General features: G+C 34.3%; 1 protein-coding gene across 11 annotated transcripts in view; it reads left to right on the forward strand.

Moving 5' to 3' along the window:
- The window catches only part of LOC140155571 (prolyl endopeptidase FAP-like), a 647,798-nt gene that overhangs the window by 459,067 nt on the left and 173,858 nt on the right, over positions 1–14,873 (forward strand). The window contains exon 1 of one of the 11 annotated variants that reach the window (XM_072178471.1): positions 14,417–14,504. The exons of the other annotated variants lie outside the window; for them this stretch is intronic. Within the exon in view, the coding sequence (XP_072034572.1) occupies positions 14,463–14,504 (42 nt within the window). The 5' untranslated portion in view covers positions 14,417–14,462. Of the gene's footprint in view, positions 1–14,416; positions 14,505–14,873 lie in introns of those variants that run through there. 11 annotated transcript variants of the gene reach the window in all.

Raw genomic sequence — 14,873 nt, forward strand, 5'->3', positions numbered from 1 at the left:
AAGTAAATTTTTATAAATCTAATGATATATTCTGAAAGTGTATGTAGCTGGGAGGAAAAGCCAACGATCAATTGAAAATTTTGACCTTTCATATTGAAGATATGGATTTTTTCCCCAAAAGACCTAATTTTTTTGGGTGTTTTTTGGGAAAAAAAATCCATATCTTCAATATGAAAGGTCAAAATTTTCAATTGATCATCGGCTTTTCATCCCACCTACATACACTTTAAGTTCATATCATCAGATTTATAAAGTTTACTTGAGTACTGTTAAATATCAAAATATTAATTTTAATCATTTGCCATAAAATGTGTATTACATTGCGAATTTCAAAAATCAAAATTATTTGATATCAGATGGACATTTTTCGTATTCAGAATGCAATTCGATATGTCTGATGTCCCACAATAAATACTGTCCAAACGCTCATACCCCATCCCTTAAGCCTGCACAAAAAGTAACGCAGCTATTACAAATACGCCTATAGCTTCAAAAGTAATAATAGTGGTGAAGATTTCATTTTGACATTAAAGGAATGGAGTTGGAAAAAAATTCTTAAAGTATAGTCTATGCAGCACCTTTTGGCGACAGAATAAGTTTATGGTATAAATGCACGCGAAACATTTTGCTATTTTGAAGCTAAACTGATAAAATATGGTATAAAAGCGGAATAAAAATGGGCAAATATGAGGTTAATTTGGTCAGAAACTCATTATCAGGCGTCAACATTGGGGGATGATTGTATGGACCATCCCCCTTGCAAAATATTGGGGGGGGGTTTATCCCCCCCCCCCCGGGATCTACGCCTATGGTAATAATTGTTTCCACAATATTTCTACATAGAAAGAAGGATGATTTATTTACATGCAATTTGATACCCCATTTGTCAAATATCGTTCAATATTAACAACACAGTAGTGCTTTTAAAGAAAAATATCTGAATTTGAAAGTTGCAGTTTACAGCGATCAATGCTTATTATGCAAGCATTGTGGCACGTAAACTTCGTGCTAACTATAAATCAAACTTTTAAATTCAAGCATTTTCCTTTAAAACACTGTTGTATATTATGATTTTGATTTAAACTTTTTATCCAAACACAAGGAATTAATTCCTACCTCGGAATTTTCAGATGGTATTCCATCTTTCATCAGCGAGTGAGTGACTGTAACAGATCATGATTTATACCAACACAGATGAACTTTCATGAACTGTTGTATATTGTTAATATTGAACGATATTGAACAAATGGGGTATCAAAATGTGTGTAAATAAACCAAACTTCTTTCTATGTTAAAATATTGTGAACACAATGACTAGTTCTGACGCTACAGTATGGGCATATTTATAACAGCTGCATTACTTTTTGTGCAGTCTTTAGTTAAGGGGAAAGGGCAGGTAGAAAGTGAACAATCTTGAGCTAGCGATGTCATCACATGGCACAACACAAGCAACAGTGGCATAGCGTGGGTCATCATATTGGGGGCACCGACCATGATTGGGGGCACTGGGTCTGATTGGGGGACACAGGCTGTTTTTCAGCAATTTTCCTATGGGATTTTCTAAATTTTGCAATCGATTTGCCCCTATGACGCCACGCCACTGACAAGCAAACTTTTTTACATCTCTGATTTTTCCATATTTCAAATAGTTGGATCATCATTTAGTCTGATGTTTTCAAAGTAAGTTTAGTCTGACAGCAGCCCAGTTTGCAAAGAGCAATAAGTAAACACTGACTGTTTGGTGAAGGTTTCAGCAAACAGTTTTGTTTCTTTTGAGCCTCTCCCCTTCTTTTGTATTTTATTTTCAATAATTATGTAAGTTGCTTGCTGTTTGGTTGGTATGCTCATTTATTACAGCATTACAGCGGAGGGGGGGGGGGGCACTCCCACTTAACAGCCGCACCATGCTGAATGAGGTATCAAAATATGCAGAACAAACTTCTCCATCTATTGACTATTATATTTGGTAATTTAGTGTCTTCAAGTGTACGGATACTTTTTGTATGGAGTATATAACTCCTGAATTCCAGTTTTACCTCTCATTGTCTTAATCATACACAAGAGATCATATTTGAATTTGTTTCGCAGCCATTTTGAAAAATTTACAAATTATTCATGATTTTACAAGTGACAATTGCATGCATAATGAGTCCCAATCATATCAAGAGCTACATCTAAAATCGCATCAATGAGGAAGATGCATACATTTATACTAGAATGAATCGCATATGAAAGTGACAAATTTCTCACTTAGTTGGTGACGCCATATACACCTTGGCATTCTGAGAACATGCGTACCTAGTGAGCGAGTGGGTGGCGCTGTTCTCTCTAGTGCGCAAGTAAGATACACTTGATGAGGCTATTATGAATTGTGTTGTTGTTTTGATGAGATTCATCTAGGGAATGATGGAAAGCAATCCCATCTACCATTGTGTTTCTAAACAAATGGGCCATTCCACTTGAAATTCGCACTCCCCCTGTGGAAGATTGTGGAAATATCTTTCACAGGGGGAGTGTATTTTTCAAATGTAATTGGTCAGGTTAATCATTTTGAAAGCTATACTCCCTCTGTATTATGGCTTTACCTAGATCTTCCACAGTTGGAGTGAGTATTTCAAATGGAAGTTACCCAATTGTCTATTTTATTCAAAACTCATACTCCCTCTGTGGAAGACTTTAGCTAAATCTTCCACAGGGGTATATTAGTGCAGATTTCAACGGGAATAGCCTAATGATCAACACATTAGAACATGTTAACATGATTTAGGGCTAGAGTGATGTGGTTGGGAAGGGGTTAAGGTGGCAATGGTGGGATGGCCAGGGAGAGACACAGTTTGTGCAACAAGGTACGTGCAGCTCTGGGAACCCCATTTTGAGCTGTTCTGCAACTTCAAAGTCCTTCTATTCAGCTTTAATACACTTTTTGGTATTTTATAAAGGTAGAAAATCAAATTGACACCTTTCCAGAATTTTTAGTGAAAAAATGTGATGTTGATACCCTTTCTGAAAGCCCCGCTTCCCGTTATCCCATCTAGCTTCAAATTTTGACAGATGATATATACTATCAGGTGTAGATAGCAACTAACTTCTTCAGTTTGTGAATACATTTTTGACAAGTCATCGCAATATTTAAGCAAAGGATTATGGGTAGGTTATAGAATCTCCTGTGAGAGTTATCTAAGCTTGTTGAAGATGGGTTAGACACGGCCCCTGGATATGCATTGACAATTGACTATAGGGTTGATAACATAGTGCACTTTCACTGTAATGAAAACTTGCTGCGTGTAATAGTAAGAATTTATTGAGGAACTAAAAGATAGAATCATCAACCAAAATGAGGAATTTGTTGGGTAAATTTAATTTTTATTTTTCTTGTAATATTCTTGGCTGCTGATCATGGTTAGATAATGCTGAATATCCTGAAAATTTGTTTTTTCTGGTCACGCATGTGTACATTATGGAACTTGAGTGCCCCTGGTACATCCTTGCATCTAATTTGGTTTTGTTATACACTCTAAGAAATAAAGGTTCTAGATTTAATTTGAGAGGACAACTTTAGAACCAAGGTTTTAGAACCTTTATTTCTTAGAGTGTATCACATATCATGAATGAATTGAAGCAGCACAGAATAAAGTCAGCTTTATCACATCATTGACTTTGTGATAGCAAATATGATTGTATTTTCAAATATTGAAAAATATCTTATTTAATAACAACTACCAGGTACCATTGCCACAAGCACTTGTTGCCTGCTCAGTGCCAGAAGTGGGTAATTGCAATAGCTGTCCTGTGAACATTTGGCAATTTACACACGGTATATGTACTCATCACATGGCAGCTAAATATAGCAGCTATTGCACTTACCCACTTCTGGCACTGAGCAGTCATTGTTGTCCAACACATTATTGTTTTCTAATGCATCAGTATAAGGCTAAAAAAATATTGTAAAATATTGTTTGCTTGCCCTCCAGTGGGATTTTTTGGGTTGGTTGCTGGTAGGCCGGAAAAATATTTATTTATTTATCAATTTAATCAATAAGATTATGAACTAAAATCTAAAACAAAAAATTGAAAAGGGTCAACCCTGATTTTGGCCAATTTTGGCTGTTATGAGGCCCAAAATGTCCATAATTCCAGGGTTAAGACCAGGGAAGGTGACCCGTTATATTTGGAAAATCAAATTCTTTCAAACATTTTGAGCATTCATGCAAAAAGAACACATTACTGTTTCTTGTAAATGTGAGTGATAAAGTAGATATGGGATTTTTTTTAGCATAACAATTTGATTTGCCATTGGGCTATTCCAGTTGATTTTGGAAATATCTACCACTGGGGGAGTATGTTTTTCAAATGTAATTGATCAGAGTTAATCATTTTGAAACCCATACTCCCCCAGTATTATGGCTTTACCTATATTTTCCACAACTGGAATGAGTATTTGAAATGGAAGTTACCTAATTGTCTATTCTATTTGAAACTTATACTCCCTCTGTGGCAGACTGTGGTAGTGTGGATTTTAAATGGAATAGCCCATTTTTTTGGATTACAATTATTGGTGCTTTATGTAATTCAGATATCTAACCGTTTGTTATTTTGTTTTATTTCTTTTCTAATGCTTTGCCGTAACTTGACGATGATACTAATGGTTTTATTTTCATATAGGTAAGTGAATTTTATTTGTCTTTTGCACATTACATGTAAGAGCTTGCTTCCAGAAAAAAGGTCCTTAAAATTACACAACATCAAAAAGGTGCTTCATAAAACTAACATTTTTGTTTTTGACCATTGCATTTAGTAGAGAGACATTTTCTTGTCCTTTGTGCAGAAACTTAAAAACAGAATGTTCCATTTATTGCTGATCAAGAACCCATATAAAACTTATGGAGTAGTTTTGAATCATAATATTATGGTAAACATTGTTATGCTTTTTGGTACATCCCTTCTTTACTTTGGTTTTTTTTTTTTTCATATAAAGAAGTATACTGATTAAATTTATAGCGCTAAAATCTGGGATTAATAACATACTATATAAGAAGATATTGTATATGTACCACCTTGGCACAGCCTCATGGGCCTCAAGTCATGCATGGGATATTGAAAGTGTTTATTTGTCATAATGTTGCAATTTTGAATGAAATTTGAACATTATATAAAAGGTGTAGATCCTGCAGTGTGTATGCTGCAACTGATGCTGGTTTCATACTTTCTGCTGCTTGCCGCTGAGTGGTGTGACGCTTCTTCATGCCGCTTGTACTTGTGCAAGCAGAGCAGTACACCGCTAAGCGACAGTGGCTATGAAAGCCAATGTTGCCGCTCAGCACCGCCAAAAATCAGCTCATACTGATTACTTAGAGCGGCGCCGTTGAATTCAACTCCTGGCGATGCTGCTGCTTGAGCATGGCGGTGGATTGATTGATATATTGGTTTGCCGCTGATCACCGCTAATACGGGTACAACTGCGCAGTGAAGCAAAATCATTGTCAGAGCGGCAAACGTCAGGAAAGTATGAAACCAGCATTAGAGGCTTTGTTTGTATAAGATACAAGCATAATATCCTATGATAAAGAAATGTAATGCTTTCTATATAAACTAAATCGGTTTTGAGAGGTACCCATGGTATTGCCAGGGGAGCAAGAAACAAATCGTATACGTATAGAAGATTAATTTTTACATTATTTTTTTACACTCTTAATTTATTCATAGCCATTATTGCTGACTCGCAAAAAAGTTTTTTTAGCAACGTTTTTCTCCTTTTTAAATTTGCATATGACAGCATATACGCATGCATATTTTAACTTGAGTGATGTGTTGATCCCAATAGTATGAAAACGGTAGGTTGAAGGACGAATAGTTGGCTCCGATGAAAAATGTATGAATTTTTGAAGTTGTCCGATTCATTATTGATGTGGCTGGCAAAGTGCAAGCTGTCAGGGGTATATATTATTGAACACCACATGGATTTAGACAGTGTTGCCAGAATTTATGCCTACCTGGCAATATTGGGCTGCTTTAAACATGTTTCATGATTTCTGTCATGGATTATTATTAGGCCAAAAAAAATTGACATGAATTTCTGTAGAATACTATTAACAGTTTTATACTGGGGTGGGGGCACTCTACTTTGGAAGTGACAGGGAGGTGTGGACAGAAGTTGAAACTAGGGGTCTTTCGGTGAAAGCCTAGACACCGAAAAAGGAGGTCTTTCCGTGAGACTGGGGAAAATGTTACCAAAAAGGGGGTCGTTCAGTGACACTGGGAAAAAATTTGGGTCAAAATATAAAAGTTTTCAAAAATTTTGAAGAAAAATTTTCCCAAAATGTTTGAAAAAAGGGGGCCTTTGGTGACAGGAAAACAATAAAAGGGTCATTGGGTGAGAGAGAGTTCAGTAAAACAAAAAAGGAGGTCATTGGGTGAGAGGAGTTGACAAATGGGGGTCAATGTGGCCGCACATCCGCATTTTAAAAGGGTGCATAATAAGGTGTCTGGTTATAGTACAAATTGTGCCAACTGTTTTAATTTGTTTTTGGCAACACTGTAAATAGTCCTAAATGACGTACAGAGAGATGACTTTGAGTGAAGATGACGAATGGATGTCGTTTATCTGTGAAGAGTGGCATTGCAACTGTGAAAATGTCAAATGAACTTTTAAAGAAGGAGAAAAAGCTTCCTAAAATGGCATTTGTGATTCTTGGTCATAGGTATCATAGGCTTTCAAAAATATACTTCACAAAGAAGACAAAACAATGAAAAACTGGTTGAAAACAACAGAAAATGGTGTAAGGGATATGTCAGGATTGACACCAAAAAGGGGCAAAATATGGTTGATATCATCAAAACATGAAACTTTACCATTATTTCTCTACAAAAATGTCAATATTTAAAGTGCCTTACAAATTAATCAGAGAAGAGACAGTTTGATGGCTGTACCATTCTACTGTGACTGATATAACGACACCTAAAAATAAGTAAAGTCTGCAAGCTTAAAGTTTGTGTCACTTTTTCATGTTGCAAATGTGCATTATGTGTAACTACTGGTTATCATTGCATCATCATGCCTATAATAATTGTCACTGTTGTAGATGTCATCATCATCATCATCAGCAGCTGCTGCTGTATAAGTATCAGCTTCAGCAACAGCAGCATTGTATCTTAAATTAAAACAGAAATATGCTTCAAACTAGCCAGATCAAAGAACATTTATTAGAACAACAACTTACAAAATCTGTTACTGTAAATTAACATTGACATGAGTTTGTAGTCCGCAAGGTGCTTATAAAAGGCCAGATCTCATTATAAACTGTTTGCAGCATTACATTAATTAGCTGCTATGTGTTAAATATGTACAATATGGTATATTGTCTTGTACATATTTAACACCTAGCAGCTATTGGGGTTACGAGGTAATTTGCTAGAGCAACAACAATATGGTCCTGTGTCACAACCTGGGGTACCTTTGTGTTACATAGTAAAAAAAATGAAATGGTTCAAACATTTTACCTACACGTCTCATTTGAAGTGGCTCATCCTTCTGAGCATTTTGACAACTTGGAAATCGGTTAAAAAATGAGAGAGTGCAGGCAAAAACAATCACAAAGTAGGTGGGATTTAACCCCACCTCATTTTTCCACATTTACAATCATTTACAATCTTTTAAATGACCTTCTGTATTTATTTACTTGGTTTAGATGTATTTAGACATTTTTTTACTAGATTCAAATTTTTAATGGGGGTTTTAGATCAAATTTATGATACAAATCCCTCCCCCTAATCCTCCTCCCCCTAATCCTCCTTCCCCTAATCCTCAACCACCCTTGGCACATTTCATGTCAAACGTCATAAGAAAATAATTAAAAACTATTTTAAAACGGGTTAAAACATGAGTAATATAGAATAAATTAGCCTCAATTTAAGACCTAATTGAATCTTCTAAGTGAAGGAATACTTCAGGAGACAGTGTTTTGAAATCCCAACTGCACATCAAAATGTAACAAAACCACCTTTTTGGGTACCCCAGTATATGACATAGGATCATATTCTACTTGCAACTGAAAAGCTCTAAAGCCATGTAAAATTGTGTTATTACATCAGTACGTCATGTTTCCCAGAAAAAGGGATATTCTATTTTTAAAATCAATTTTGTAATTGCGTTTCACTTTCATTACTCCCCATTCCAGAAAAATACAGCACTAATTTTGTGGGATTTAAAACAATATTATCAAGTTCTGTCAAATGAAACGTAGCTCAATCCTAATCATTCATTTAGTCCTAACTGTAGATAAAAGAAAGGTTCACTATTTTACTAATTTCTTGAAAAAAGATCCAAAAACATGCATTTTCGGCATGTTTTCTGACAATCGAGTCTATGCATTCAAAATCTTGGGTATATGCGAAATGTTGCTCTAATTTTCACTTTTTTGTGTTACTTTAATTAAATGGTTGGTTATAAGAATGAAACATGTCTTTTCCAAAAATAGAATGCATAAACTGAAATTAGTCTTAGTACAAGTCTTTGGGCTTGATTGTCACTACATACGAAAAACACCCTGAAAACGCATGTTTTTGGCCCTTATTTCCAAAAGTTGGCTTAATATTGTCAGTTAGGACTAACTAATGAAATATGATTTAGCTATTTCATTTGGCAAATTAAGATAATATTTTTATATTAAAAAAAATTAGTTCTGTATTTTTCTGGAATAGGGAGTAGTTTCCATTTTTGCGTGGTTAACATCCATCAAATACATCTAGTGGTATAGTTTTCAAACTATTAATGTTATGGTTGGCTGCTGCCTATAGGTGAGTTAAAAGTGTTTGGCAACCTTTATTTACTTGACTAAACCCATCTCAGAGATGAGTTGCATCTCCCTAAAGGGAGGATGACTGCGGAGAGGAATTCAACACCGTCGATAACATCAGGGATAACTGATCCCAAGATGCAACAGACACTTAAAAGCTAATTTATTTGAGAGTGCATTATTTATTTTCTCAAAGTATTGTGTGTGTGGGTGCAGATCAACAGATAGTCGGTTAAATATCACTTGAATATTAATTATGACGTAGGTGTCACTCAGAGTAGATATTTTACCCTTCCCAGAATCCTTCGCAACTTAATGCATCACCTCATTCCATCAAATGACTCTCCCATTACTTTGCAGTTCCCTTTGTTTACATTTCAAAGTAGATTGGATAAACATGGGTCGATAATCAAGAAAAAAAAGTAGTTTGAAAGATCTGGATGTGCTTTGTTCATTGAGGTACATTTCATGACCATCACCCCATCTTGTACTAGATGGCAAATCAGTAAAGAAAATTGAAATGCAGAAATGCATCATGGGAAGTGTAAGATATATCCTTTGGGTATCACTTAATATCTGTATGTATCTATAACAACAGTATTCCATGCATGATGATTAGGGTCTGTACTAGAAAAAGGTTAAAAGAATTGTGTTTTCTGGTTAAAGATAAAATACAGAAAATCACTGTGTACATAAACTAGCGTGGCATAACACACATCTTTAAGTATACATTTCCAAGCAGTATCCACAAGGGGGAAAGCTAGGGAAGGGGGAAACTTCCTCTGTGAAAAGTCTTGCCCCCTGAAAAGTCTTGCCCCCTTTCGTTCAAGGAGTTAGATGAAGGACAACACGTTTTTAGAGTTGTCCTTCATTTAACTCCTTGAAAGAGTTAAAATTCACTCTTTTAGAGTGGTTTTAAAGTTAAAAAATACATTTCACTCTTTTGAGTGATCTTATAAGTGAATTACTCTTTTGGAGAGTGAGTTTTTCACTCTTTTACGTTTAGAGAGTATGGATGACATGGTGTGGGGGCGTGTGTGTGTAGGCCTAGATGATGGAGTCACCCCATTCAGGGAACTCCATTTGAAATTCACACTCCCTGTGTAGAAGATTAAGGTCATGTTTTACACAGGGGGTGTATGGATGTCAACTGGAATATCCCATTATCACTGGATGTCGGGATTAAAATTGCACCTGGTGTCAAGTACATGCCAGGTTACGATCCAGGTGCAAAAATATAATATTGATCTAGGCCCATGCATAAAATGCATACTTGTAAAACTTACTATCTACTGAAGATAGTACACATAGTAATAAAACTTACTATCTACTGAAGATAGCACACATACATGCTTTGAAGTTACTTGCTGTCTACTGAAGATAGCACACATGTTTTGTAGTAACTTGCTATCTGCTGAAGATAGCACACATGTTTTGTATTAACTTGCTATCTACTGAAGATAACACATATGCTTTGAAGTAACTTGCTATCTACTGAAGATAACTCATATGCTTTGAAGTAACTTGCTATCTACTGAAGATAGCACACATGCTTTGTAATAATTTGCTATCTACTGAAGGTAGCACATGTATTGTATTGACTTGCCCGCTTAGGCCAAGAAAAAAAAATTGTTTGCTTGCCCTCAAATGAATTTTGAAAATTGGATAGGTCGGTCGGGATTTCTTTTCTTTTTTTTTTTTCTTTTTTTTTCATTACTAGCAAACTCTACTGTTTGAATTAATTAAGGCCCAAAATATGAAAAATCAGACAATTTTGGTGTAAAAATGAATCAACTAACATAACAAAACAACTGAAATGTAGAATACAGGCTCTAAAATACATTTTTTTTACATCTTCAGAATGGAAAAATTTGAAAAGAAAAAAAAGACTTTTTCAGGAATTTCCCAAAATAGGGTCGGTATTCTTTTGTACAGTAAATAGAAAAAAACACCTTTTTTCTGATTTCAAAAATTACGGTCGGTCGGTTGAGGGCATCAAACATCTTTTTTTTTTTTTGCCTTATAGTACACAAGCATAATATGCAAGATAGATTATGCTTTGCATTATTAACATGCTATCTACAAAGGATATAGCTTACATACAAAACTTGCTATCTACTGAAGATAGCACACATGATAAAGCTACTTGATACACTAATATTATCTTACCATTCAAATGCTTTACTTAATTTGTGAGTAAGAAAATTCATCCAATAATTGATCTTATCAACTGCTCAGTGCCAGGAGTGGTTAAGTGCAATAGCTGCCATATGTATCTGCCATGTGTAGATGAATACAATATACTGTGTGTAAATTGCCAGATGTTCACAGGGCAGCTATTGCACTTAACCCATTCTCCAGTCATGATACATCACTTTTTACATGCAGATGGCGCAACAAGAAACTAATCGCTAGCTCTCTGACCTCAATTTCTTTGAATAAATAACTAAAAATACGACTACAAGACGATTCCTGTCATGCATTCATAATATGCAGCAGGCGTAGCGCAAGTAATCAGTTATATATATCAGTAATATACTTTATACATCTTATATAATCCATATATTCATAACATCTTATATAATCCATATATTCATATTTTTGACTTGCTCTGCAATATCAGTTGGTATAATTTTTCAGAGTTGCAATATTTGATTCTAGGTGTTCAAGTCACGATTTATCTCTGTTGGGGGCATGTGAGACGCGCTGTATGCATAATCCTATTCACATGGTTACAAGCTGAGACAATAATCCGTAAAATTGTGATAACAGCACTCAGAAATCAGGCAATAATGGAATTGAGGATTTGTGGCTCTGAAATTGCATCAAGTGGGCTCTATAATAAATTTCAGTTATAGTCAGAAGTCAAATTTTGAAATATTTTATATTTGAACATAACATTTTCTAATGAAGTTTGTAATCTTCATTTTAGAATGTTTATCAGTCAACACGCATCGTTAGATTTTCATTGCTATGCACTTAGATTCTGGATATTTAATATTTGAACATTACATTTTCGAATGAAATTTGTATCTTCATTTTAGAATGTTTATCAGTCAACACGCAGCGTTAGATTTTCATTGCTATGCACTTAGATTCTGGATATTTTTGTACGAGAAATGATGAGTTACTTTTCAATTTGTGTAAGGTGATCTTGAGTAATGGGTTATTCCATTTAAAATCCACACTACCCCTGTGGAAGATTTAGCTTAAGTCTTCCACAGAGGGAGTATGAGTTTCAAATAGAATATACAATTGAGTAGCTTCCATTTGAAATACTCACTCCAGTTGTGGAAGATATAGGTAAAGCCATAATACAGGGGGAGTATGAGTTTCAAAATGATTAACCTGACCAATTACATTTGATAAACATACTCCCCCTGTGGAAGATATTTCCAAAATCTTCCACAGGGGTAGTGTGGATTTTAACTGGAATAGCCCAATTTTGTAGAATATATTATTAGGGCATTTTAGCATTCAATTGATAATAAATTAAATTATGTTTGTGACAGTATTTTGTGGCAATTACTTTAATTCCAACAGTAGTTTAGCCACTATTAAATATCGTATGAATGAATACTTTCATTATCAAATACCTTTTATTAATGGCTATTTGGACAATTTAATTTTGCAAATTGAAATCTTACTTTAGGGATCTGGTATGAGCATTTCCACAGTATTTTTTGTGGCACATGAGAGCACATCAGACATCAAATTGAATTCTGTATACGATATCAAATAGTTTTGATTTTTTGAAATTCGCGATGCGATATAATACAAATTTTATGACAATTTATTAAAATTTGATATTTTTTAATTTATGATATATCAGTCCTCAGAGTAAACTTTATAAATCTAATGATATGTACTTAAAGTTTATGTAGCTGGGAGAAAAGGCCGACGATCAATTGAAAATTTTGACCTTTCATATTGAAGATATACATTTTTTCCCCAAAACGCCTTTTTTTGTTGGTGTTTTTGGAAAAAATGCCAATTTTTAATCATTTGCCATTTAAAAATGTGTATTATATTGCAAATTAAAAAAAAAAATCAAAATTATTTGATATCAGCATGACATTCTTCGTATTCAGAATGCAATTCGATATGTCTGATGTGCTCTCATGTCTCACAAAAAATACTGTCCAAACGTTCATACCCCTTCCCTTAATGATTTGAAATTATACTGCCTGTAAAAATAATGTGTGTTATAGTTAGTTCAGTATCTATGACAGGGGCAATTTGTCTTGTCATATTAGATGCTCACCCATCATCATTCATTAGCATTGTTGCCAGATTGTAGGGTTTCTTACTCAAACTGGGATTTTACTAAAACACACTATTTATTGCAGAAAAAAAATCAAGCATGATTGATTTGTATGGCTTCTTCCTTTGCAAAATATTAATCCTGTCCTTCTCCATTTCTGTTGCCATGTTGTTAGGTTTGTCACTCAAATTGGGATTCAAACAAACACTTTGCTTTAGAAAATCTATTTGATGTGCAACAGCTTTTCTGGCAATAAGGCTTGTGATATTCTAGTACCTGTTGCCATATTGTTAAGTTTCTCGCTCAAATTTGGGGTTAGTACTCAAGCATTGTTATGTACTAGAGAAATCCCTAAACATGGGTCCCAATTTGAGAAAAATTGGTCAAAAATCAGCCGTTTTAGGTAAAAAACTCAAACAAAAAATCCCTAAACATTGGTTCCGATTTGAGAAAAATTGATGTATTTATAATGCTAAAAGAACAGTAATATCATTTCACATTAATTTGCATAATTTGAACATATTTTCATGACTTATAATATTCAATTTGTAAAGAATAAGAAATTGTATGACTAATGGTGAATGTATGACTTCGCAATTTATCACAATTTAATTAGTCATTTATGTGGATGATTAACTGATTGCTAATTGAATGACTAATTTATATGACAAATTATTTATTGGGAATCAGATTTTCAAAAATTTTTGGAAAAATTCAAACATTTTCAAAATAATGTTTGCAAAAAAATCATAAAATTTTTGTTAGATTTGTCAAGCTTTTGGTGATATTTTTAGCATCATTTTAGCCTTAAAAACACCCAAAAAAAACAATCCTGACAGACAGACCGACCATAAAACAGGGTTATATATATATTTGACTGAATTATTCATTTGCAATCTGGGTAGTGTCAAATCAAATGCTAAAAAAATTGACAGTATCAACTTGGCGTAGTCAAGATTATCGTTACTTAAAAAAACATTTTTGATCATAACCATAACACTTGTTATCTACTGTAGACGAGTCCTGCCCCACAAATTTGTGCAGATTTAGAGAATCCCAACAGGTCAATATGTAAATGCAGGAAACAACTGATAGGGATTTTACGCATCTTAAGCTAGAGGATACTTGTAAAGCTTGTGAACAAGTAAGCTAGCAACCTTACTACCGTTCACTCTATATCTCTCACACACACGTATTGTTTACAACAACACATGTATGCGAGCACTATATATTGCTCTAAGGAGAAAGTCACATATCTTGGAATCGACCTCACATATTACGCTTTAACCAACGGCTATTTTATACTTAAGTCAGCATCTTACTTTTGGAATATATATATATATCTGATTGTTTGTACACATCATCTGTGGATTTATATTATAAACGGAAATATCTGTTAATCAAACATGGGAATAAATCTTGATGCATTCAGAAAAGACGATGAAAAGGTAGGAGTGTGTGCACCTCAATCACGCATCATTTTGTTCTATTTTGGTCCATTTTAAGTGTATTTGCGATAAAACTACGGCTTCCATCGTCAGTGTCTTCCTTCATGCCTGCTTTAGTATTATAGCCTGTGTGTGCGTCACTGTGCTGCATTGATTTAATACAAATTTGTGTGAAATCTTGATGTGATTTCATATTTTCAGTTGATGCATGACAAATAAGACAGTTTTGTGTTAATTTGTTTTGATTATTTTAATAAAAGGAAAGCTATATAAAACTTGCATGTTGTTAAAGTGTGCCCTTGTGTGCCCTTGTGTTTAATGTGTTACATACTGTACTAACCATCACTAACTAATCAACATGTTCAATGT

The sequence above is a fragment of the Amphiura filiformis genome, chromosome 6, assembly GCF_039555335.1.
Source record: "Amphiura filiformis chromosome 6, Afil_fr2py, whole genome shotgun sequence".
NCBI lineage: Eukaryota > Metazoa > Echinodermata > Ophiuroidea > Amphilepidida > Amphiuridae > Amphiura > Amphiura filiformis.